Source organism: Octopus sinensis, linkage group LG1, assembly GCF_006345805.1.
Source record: "Octopus sinensis linkage group LG1, ASM634580v1, whole genome shotgun sequence".
Lineage (NCBI taxonomy): Eukaryota > Metazoa > Mollusca > Cephalopoda > Octopoda > Octopodidae > Octopus > Octopus sinensis.
Window position 1 is genome coordinate 106,460,452 of NC_042997.1, and position 10,737 is coordinate 106,471,188.

Here is a 10,737-nt window from a genome sequence, read left to right on the forward strand (position 1 = left end):
ACATATTCATTATTATATTTGGTTATTTCTTGAAAATATTTACTTCAGTGACTGCAAATTGTCAGACAGATTGTCCAATTGTTTGCCACTGTACCGAAGACAAATTAAAACACTGTACAGTAACATGTACTGACAAAATTCTAACTCAAATACCCAGTTATTTTCCAGAAAATACGACATCATTAGATCTAAGTCGAAACCACATTAAAAGAATTCCTCCTGATATTATTAGACATTTAAACTTATTAGAGGTGCTAAAAGTTGACGATAATCTTCTTGAATATTTACTGCCAAACACCTTTCAAGGTTTGTGGTCTTTGAGAGAACTGTCATTGGAATACAACAAACTAACTATTAATTATTCGTCATTTCCTATAAATCTTTTCCGAAATTTAACTAAAGTGAAAATTCTAAAATTACGAGGTAACACTGTGCACAAAAACACAAAACTTATTGATAGAACTATATCTCATCTAACTGCACTGGAAGATTTATACATTACAGGTGGTCAGTACTTTATCTTTGGAGCAGGATATAAGAATTTGACAAAATTAAAATATATTAATTTTGCCTCAAAAAGAAACAGTTCAGTTATGATATATATTGTAAAATATGCATTTAGAAATGTTCCCAGAATAACCCATTTGAATTTAGATTACTGCCACTTACACAGATTAAACGGCTACACATTAGCATTTTTCGAAAATCTGCACCTCCTACGCATTTCATTTAACAATCAAAAGCTGCTGGAGGAAATTCCACGGACCTTGGAACGTCTAAAATTCCCAAGCAAATTGCAAATATTATATTTTAGTAATATGAAATTATATGTAGGAACTGGCATTATTATTAGCGAGCATTTTACAAAGCCTTTACATAAATCTGGATTGAAGAAGATTGTTTTAAATTCAGATCATATTGAAATAATTTCTTGGAATAGCATTCTCTCCTTGCCCAACACTTTGGAATACGCTTATTTGAGAAACAACCAATTAACATACGGAGAATATATCTTTCAAATTAAGGCTTTACCCAACATTAAATTAATCGACATTAGCATGACATTATCATATAGAAAGCTACCATTTATTCGAAGTGAATTATTCAATAGCGATATTACATACAGTTATGCAATCCCTAAATCTCTTAAAACATTCTTACTACAAGGTTGCCACTATCAATTTCCGATACCACCATTCCATATAAAAGATGCAAATGCAATAAGATTAATTAATGCAACGAATAATTTATTTTGTCCATGGAGTGGCCCAGTCCGAGGCTTAGAGCAATTACAAATTCTGGATTTAAGTCACAACCAATGCAATAATATCAGCAACGAATTCTTCACATATTTCACTGGTCTGCGACTTTTGAATATCGAAAATAACGCAATAGGAATTTCAGGTCAAGTTGCCGAAGAAGGTTTCAGCAAAGCTTTTCTAAATTTAACCAGCCTCGAAGAATTACATCTTTCAAATAACCACATTCAATATTTATCAAACAACAGTTTGTTACAGCTGAAAAATCTCAGAATCTTAAATTTACGCAACAATTTATTGGAATCATTTGATGTAAAGATTAGTCATATGTTAAATTTATCATATTTAGATTTATCTAAAAACGTTTTACAGGAACTGTCGGAAAACACTTTTAATGCCATTGAAAAGATATCTGAACACCATAAATTCACTGTCAACATCCAAAGCAATAATTTGAAATGTGGTTGTGCACAAATAAGATTTCTCACTTGGCTGCACAAAGTACGGAATTCAGGTCGTTTGAAAATAATGTACTCGAAATGTACTCATCCTAACGGAACAGTATGGAAGTTGAAAGGAGATCGGCTTGTTAGGATCGTAAGCTTTCTGAATCACACTTGTTCAGCCTTGATAGGGATAATAATTGCGATAAGTTTTGGTGTTGTAATACTGATTATATTTCTAGTTGCCTCACTCATTTACCATTTTAGATGGAAGCTACAATATTTATATTACATGATCCGAGAAAAGTATTCCTACAAACGACTCACTCCCGATGAATATATTTACGATGCATTTGTGATTTATGCCGACGAAAATCGAGATTTTGCATTAAATTATTTGATTCCAGAATTGGAAGAAAAAGAAAACTTACGTTTGAATATTCATCATCGGGACTTCCCTGTTGGAAAATTGATATCAGAAAATATATTATCAGCAATCCAATCTAGTCGAAAATGTATTATTTTATTAAGCAGGTAAGAAACCCCCATTAAAATTATAGCATCCACACACACACACACACCACACACACACACACACACACACATATCTTCCTAATTTTCAAAGTACGATGGGTTGCTGAAAAACTCCTGGTTTTAAGGGTACCACGAAAGGCTTGGTTGGAGGCCCAATCTTCCGAGTTCTTTTACAGAGCTTAGAAAAACTGAAGGATCGCAGCAATAAGTGTGTGAATCTGAGGGGGGAATATGTTGAATAAAATGATGCTTAACTCATCCACTTGTATTTTCTTTTAACCACAGCCAGGAACTTTTCAGCAGCCCCTCGTTCAAAGCAATTATTAGCATTATTTGTATTATTAACAGATATCACATTCAACACATATTTTGAGTACTAACTATAATATATATTCCTTTCTTTAGCATAATTTATTTGACATAAAACAAAAGAATTTAATGCATGGTTTAACTAACTCGGTAATAATTAGAAACATTAACATCACTTAACATTTCCGTGGGTCCGTGTTTAAAAAAAGTTTTGGATCAAGAAGGATATGTAGAGGGATTAAAAGTGTAAAAGAGTAGCAGTTGTGTAAGGGTGAGTGTGAGTTACGAAAATGTCTGCTACGTCAAACTGTACTATCTACCCCATGTTCAATATACTCCATAATATTAAAAAGTATATATTATATATATACGTAGATGTGCGTACATGTATGTATGCATGTATGTATGTCATTTTTCAGCGTATTTCAAGATTTCTTGCCTATAGAGAAAGAACCGTCTTCTAACCTAGATGCTTCATTGGAATTTCAAAGTCGACAACAAGGTATTTTTGATTGTATGTATGTATGCATGCATGTATGTATGAATGTATGTACGTATGTATGTATGTATGTATGTTTGTATGTATGTATGTATGTATGTATGTATGTATGTATGTACGTACGTACGTATGTATGCACGCATGCATATATGTATGTGTGTGTATGTATGTATTTTGTATGTATGTTTGTATGTATGTATGTATGTATTTATGTATGTATGTATGTATGCATGTATGTATGCACAGCTTTGTTTTATGCATGTATTCTCATGCATAATGAGAAACTGCTGAAAAGTTTTACACATTTCTATAGTTCCAGTGAGAGATTGGATCTGTAGTCTTCAAATTAGCATGTATGTACGTACGTATGTATGCATGCATGCATATATGTATGTGTTTATGTATGTATGTATGTGTGTATGTATGTGTGTATGTATGTATGTATGTATGTATGTATGTATGTATGTATGTATGTATGTATGTATGTATGTATGTATGCTAATGCCAAGAGATACTTTAGGCAATAAACTCCGATATCCAACAACTAACATTATGTCCACTAATTTAAGTATTCCTGGTTTCAGATAAAAATAATAAAGTTTATACAAGTATTAAACTATTAGTGACATCTAACTTGGGTAGAATAGTTTTCTCTGACGCTTCTACTGTAAAGGGATAATCTATTTGTTCAACATGATTTTGGCAAAATTCACTCAAATAGATTACTCTTGCATTGGTGTCATTTGAAATTGCTTAGGATATTCACTCTCGTATTACGCTACAATACAACATTGCACACAGTCCTGTATCTAATATTGCCAAAATATCTGGACAGCTTAACATTCTTAAGCTGTAATTATGATATAAAACTTGTCTTTGAAGTCCTTAGTTGCTCTTTAACAGATTCCGAAATGCCACCAATATCGTCGGTTGATTCAGAATTTTGTTGTCTCCTGATTTCCGGCAGTTTCTACTAGTCATCATCTTTCTACTAACGTGAAAATTGCAATTAATAGACTGTTTCCACAACACATTTTACATTTACAGTATGGAGTAACGGTCACCTACCAGGTTTCAATGGGAGTGGAAGTTCAAAAATTCAAGAATATGTCGAAATATTACATCTGCACATTTTCTATTGAACAATTGTTAAGAGTCTCTAAAACTTCGCACCTCATAGGAACTGGAACAGTTCAAATTTAGGCATATATCTTTATGCGAACGGAATTACAAAATATATTGCACAATAAAGTGCAGCAAGTTGAGTCGTAGAAGTTTAACAAAAATATTTCTGCCTAATCAGCACACCGAGTACATCTGATAATATAAAATAATACTTGGGAAAATGAACATTAGGAAACTACAAATAGCAATATTTATTAGAAGTCCATTTGAAGAATTAAGAGACTATTTCAATACAGAATTGTTCATTGATATTTTATTATGTTCTCTTGCAGATATTTTGTGGAAAGTAAATGGTGTATGTTTGAATATAACTTAGCTAAAATGGAATATATTCATACCGAAAGAAATATAGTAATTATTGTGGTACTGGAGCAGGTACCACACAGACAGCTGCCATTACCAATTCTTGAACAGATAAAGAATCAGAGTTACATTGAATTTCCAAAAGAAAATGAGATTGCTCAAGAAATGTTCTGGAAAAATCTAAAACATTCTATACAGCTAAAAGATTAATGTATTTGAATTTGTTATAATTACAATTTACAGTCATCAAGAAAAGATGCTTATAATTTTAATAAGGTAGGCAATAAAATATTTTGAACTTTGGAATTGTTATTCTTGACTATTAAAATACTAGAATGGATATGAAAGTTAATTTGCACAAGAATTAGTAAAGATTACTTTAAGAGTGGATCGACAGATGTGAGTATCTTATTAAAATGCTCAAGATAAACTACTATTTTATGAGCTAAAGCAAACTAGCTAATTTAATTAATTACTACAGATGTTGGATATCAATAATAATGATGCAGTATATTGATATGTATTATACAATTAATACAAATTTAATTAATGTAAAATCTTTGATCTATGTGTTGAATTTGGTGTCAGGAAGCGAGGAAAACAATGCACATGCAGAACTAGTAATAAGATTTCCTGCAGGTGTAAATTTTGAATAAAAGAAACAAGATACACGTGTGTGTGTGTGTGTGTGTGTGTGTGTGTGTGTGTGTGTGTGTGTGTGTGTGTGTGTCTGTGTGTGTGTGTGTGTGTTTGTGTGTGTGTCAGTTAAAAATAGCGACATAAAATAATCGTTGCTTTGATGCATTTGTCCTTGATTTTTCAACTGACTGGAAATGATCTTCTGCACCAAAACGTAAATTTGTCGAACTGACTGATATATTATAATAATGACCCAATAACCAGAGATGTGACAAAAAGCCTTGCGGGCAAAGGAGAAGTTATCTATTTACAACAGGAGCCGTGTTTGCAACGAATAATAATTAGCATATCCAATCTAAATTCGATATGATGTTTAGAACGCCTTGAATTTCATGAAACGTACCAAGTAAGGACGGACTATATCGGCTGACCGAATGAGAGTCTGCAGCGGTGGATGGCATTATCATATTACGTGATTTCACTGTTGATTGCGGATCATCAGTTATACCCAAACTCTTCTCTATATAAGTGTAGATTAAAATATATTCAGTGACATACTTAACGTGTTTAGCAAACCCTTTACAATAGTTATTGTCACTGTACGAGTTCCCAGTGACAAGCGGGGAAAGGGCGGAAAGGAAGGTAAATAAATGCTTTCGAAGACAACAGGCCTGTACATAAGATCCTTACTGTACTTACTGTACAAAGAGATCAAAGAGGGTCACGAAAGAGATCAAAGAGGGTGCCGAAAGAGATCAAAGAGGGTGCCGAAAGAGACCAAAGAGGGTGCCGAGAGAGATCAAAGAAGGTGCCGAAAGATATCAAAGAGGATGCCGAAAGAGATCAAAGAATTTCCCGAAAGAGACCAAAAAGGCTGCTGAAAGAGATCAAAGAGGCTGCCGAAAGAGATCAAAGAGGCTGCCGAAAGAGATCAAAGAGGGTGCCGTAAAAATCAAAGAAGGTGCCAAAAGAGATCAAAGCGCGTGCCGAAAGAGATCAAAGAGGATGCCGATTGAGATCAAAGAGGGTCCCGAAAGACATCAAAAAGGCTGCCGAAAGAGATCAAAGAGGAGTCCCGAAAGAGATCAAAGAGGTTGCCGAAAGAGATCAAAGAGGAGTCCCGTGTTGTGTAAGCGGGTGTGGCTACAATGATGTGCCGGTTACTTGATACAGGAATTCTCGCAGGTTGAGCTTGCTGTTAACCATGGTGACGTATTCACAAACAGCGTGAAGTTAAACCACAGCGAAGTTGCTGTGTATGTAGAGATGTTGGCGTCGTTAAGATGGAGACAACGGAGATGGAGGCAACGTTAAGATAAAGGCGACGAAGGTGGAGCTCCGGAAATACTGCTGGTAGTGTGTGTCGCTGAACTGGCTGTCACTGGAACTGGCTGTGTCACTCTGTGGTCAGTGGTCTAGAACCAAAGACGCTCGCCTCGATGAATCGTGTTTTGTAGCAAATTATAGGCTCAAACGGAGCGTAAGAAAAACTGTGTCACAGGACCTTATCATAAGGCTGCGATTGGTTGTATTGCACATTGGCGCGTAATACAGCAAGAGACAAACTGCGCCAATACCAATCAATTAGAGTAGTGGATGCAACAGGGTCCAAACGGCCGAAGGTTAGCTGTTATCTGCTACGTCTGTATTTATGTTATATATAACAGAGAGAGAGAGAGAGAGAGAGAGAGAGAGAATTTCACCAAGCGCCCGCTACAGTTGCATAAATCCGTAAGTAAAAATAAAATTGGATAGAATTATAGATAAATTTATGTATATTTTTCAATGCATATATAAATATAAATACGTCCAAGTATTTATACATAAAGAAATACATAAAAATATATGAAAAATAAAAATAAATGGACACTTCTATTATCACATCTTGCACATATACCTACATATATTTACACGCTCGTACATAACAAATACATGTAAATATCTGTATAGAAACGCATGCAAAAAATTGTATGAATATATATTTGTGCAAGTAATATATTTCTACTTAGTTTCATACACAAAAATTTATTTATGTCTAAATATGCTTCAATGAAAATAAAAATACCAAAGCAGTAGTGAATAAATGCATAAATAAAAATGTATCTATTATTCGTAATTACTTTAATAAAAAAAACTGACACCCCTCAATCTATTCTGCAGTAATCAAGTAAGTTAAAGAGTGTCTATTGGTCATTTTTAAAAATAAGTAGCGTTTCGTTTATTAACGGTAATGTAATACGTAATAAAAAGGCGGCGAGCTGGCAGAAACGTTAGCACGCCGGGCGAAATGCTTAGCGGTATTTCGCCTGTCGTTACGTTGTGAGTTCAAATTCCGCCGAGGTCGACTTTGCCTTTCATCTTTTCGTGGTCGATAAATTAAGTACCAGTTGCGCACTGGGGTCGATGTAATCTACTTAATACCTATGTCTGTCCTTGTTTGTCCTCTCTATGTTTTGCCCCTTGTGGGTAATAAAGAAATAGGTAATGTAATATGTAATAAGTAAATAAAAGCGGGGTTGCTATGTTATGTGTATAAATAAGACAGCAAGGAAAAATTTCGGATCTTTTCCTTTTGAACAGCACATGTCAACACAATTTCCAGTTAACTAAACACTTCAAAACTTCTTATACTGGTAGAATGTGTCAAAATAAAGCATTTTTTTCTCTTGGCTTTCTTGAGAAAATTGTAATTTGTTTGTTTAACGTAGTTTAATTTTTCGAATTTTAACCAATGAATCGCCTCTAGTGAGCTAAAATCATTTGCTGCGTCTAAAACTGAGACAACATCCTGTCACTAACCCTAACCCTAACCCTAACCCTAACCCTAATTTTTTTTTTCTTAATTGTTAAATTAATTTAATTGTTACACATGTCAAAAAAAACGGAAGTCTAAAACGAAAGCAATGGAAAATAATTTAAACAATTAACAAACAAAATAATTCTATAAATTTATACACACGCTTTCCGTATACGTACACGCGTAACAATTAAATTAATTTAACAATTAAGAAAAAAAAAATTAGGGTTAGGGTTACGGTGAGGGTTAGGGTTAGTGACAGGATGTTGTCTCAGTTTTAGACGCAGCAAATGATTTTAGCTCACTAGAGGCGATTCATTGGTTAAAATTCGAAAAATTAAACTACGTTAAACAAACATATTACAATTTTCTCAAGAAAGCCAAGAGAAAAAAATGTTTTATTTTGACACATTCTACCAGTATAAGAAGTTTTGAAGTGTTTAGTTAACTGGAAATTGTGTTGACATGTGCCGTTCAAAAGGAAAAGATCCAAAATTTCTTATATCAAAGAAAATAATTTATAGTTATTTTAAAAAATTAAGGGATAAAATGCTCATGTGTGCAATTTATAATATAATAAATAAATAAAGGAAGAAAGAAACAGAATAAAAGAAGAGAGTTAATATGTAATGTGCGTAAATAAGAGAACAAGGAAAAATACGGAAGAAAAATTTTCTTTATATATTTTTAGTTTTGACGATAACATGCTTGTGTATGCAAAAATATACTGGTTAAGGGGAGGTAAATATGGATAGTTAATTTATCTAGGGAATAATAGAAAATATACAGGAAAATTATTATAGATAAAAATATGTTTTGTTTTTAATATATAAAGGTTTGAAAAATAAATATATTAGTTTAATGAATAAATAAAGATAGCTGGGTGAATAATATAAGGTAAAATAATACACTGCGAGGAGGGCAAATATTCCTAGCTATCTATTAAATTAGTCTAGAATAGGGGAAAGATTTACAAATTAGTATTAATTGTATTAATAATAAGTAATGGGGTAATATAAATTAGCAATATTTAATTAAATTAATAGTTACTACTATTAAGGAATTAAGTAAGAAAATAGGGAAATATATATAAGAGAGATATAATGTTTCAGTATAGGTATAAAAGTATTATTCAAAGTAATTTTTAAAAATGGTGATTTTTAGAAAATAAAGGTAAATATAAAACTATAATTAAAATATCAAAGTAGGGGATTATAACAGAATATTGTATGGACGCTTAATGGGATTATAACAGAATATTGTATAGTAGCTTAATTTATAACAGAATATTGTATAGTAGCTTAATTTATAACAGAATATTGTATAATAGCTTAATTTATCAACAATGAGGTAAATAAAAGTGATAGCATGGTTAAGGGTTGATATGTGTAACGATAGTAGTGAGAAGGTAATTAAACACTTATTATCTATTTATTTATATTTCGAAAATACATATTTTCCCATGTGTAAACAAGATTTATTTCTTTCATCTCTAAAGTTAAGTACAAGGAATTTTGCCAAGAGAATAAAAATATTTTCAGTTAAACAAAGAAAACATTTTTTATTTTTAGCTTTATGAGAAGGTGCTGTAGCTATTATGACCCATTTAATATTAAAATTTATATTATTTTGCTTTAGCTCCAAGATAAATTTGCTTGATCCAGTTGAGTTTTATTTATGCTTCTTTCTAAAAGTGTATGAGTGCGTAGAGATGGGTTCTTAATTTCATTTTCCGTAGTCCCAATATAAAAACATTTATTATCTAGAATTTTTATTGTGCATTGAAATATTACACTTCTTATTTTGCATGCATTCTTCAATAAACAATTATTTCTAATCCTGCAGTCACAATTATTGTAGATATTATTAATTGTATGTGTATTTACATAGGTAAAAGATTCCTGTCTCTCCCAGACACTTTCCAGCAACTCGCAAATACAGGAAAATATTAAATAGGCGTTCTGTGAAATTATCATATAGCTGCTACACCAATATGAAGATTATTGTTACACGAGGTCAATACCAAGCGCCTAAATCCAGTTGCAACTCAGGACCTTGTCTGCATGACCAATGATGTATGATTAAATTTATCATGTATGAGGCAGAAGTTATTGCAACCCTAAATAATAATACAACTGATAAGAAGACCTAGACTGGATTAGGTGAAGGGGAATTTAAAAATCGCTATGCCAATCACATAGCCCCCTTCCGACATAGGGACAAAAGTAAGGCTACTAAGTTGGTTAGCTACGTATGGACTTTGAAAGATAACGAAACACCACATGTAATTAAATGGAAAGTAACTGAGAAATCCATACCTAATGTGAATGAATCGAATAAATGTAGGCTTATTTAGCTGAAAGAGCGCTGATTCTCTTCAGATCTAAGATTCCTAGCTATCTTTTAAATTCTAGGTCAGAAACTTTTAGTGGTCGCAAGCATATGCATTGTAGCAATAACCATTTTAGCCATTTTGAAATGTGGCGCGAATTGGCAATATGACGTAATATCGTATTGCCGAAGAATTATCATTTTCGTTTTTTCCATTGGTTAATATAACTGCTCATATAAAGATTCGAAAAGTTTCGAAAATAATATTTGTCATGGATTTCGATTCTTTTTAAGTCAAGTTGAGCAGTTATAAAAACCCTGGATTTTGGAAAATATTTCAGTGTTCGTTGGATGTAACTCCACTCCACGACACTCACTCTTTTGGAGACATCGGTAATTTTTATGCCATGTCTAAGTTAATCACAAATCTATTTTGAT

The 10,737-nt window shown here is 32.6% G+C and overlaps 1 protein-coding gene across 1 annotated transcript in view; it reads left to right on the top strand.

The window, feature by feature from the left end:
* LOC115219732 overlaps nt 1-10,469 on the top strand; it is a 33,911-nt gene extending 23,442 nt beyond the window's left edge. The window contains exons 4-6 of the mRNA XM_036502868.1: nt 1-2,236; nt 4,502-4,808; nt 9,859-10,469. The exon at nt 1-2,236 is cut by the window's left edge and continues 17 nt beyond it. Of these exons, the coding sequence (XP_036358761.1) occupies nt 1-2,236; nt 4,502-4,742 (2,477 nt within the window). The 3' untranslated portion in view covers nt 4,743-4,808; nt 9,859-10,469. The remainder of the gene's footprint in view (nt 2,237-4,501; nt 4,809-9,858) is intronic.
* Nucleotides 10,470-10,737: the final 268 nt, after the last annotated feature.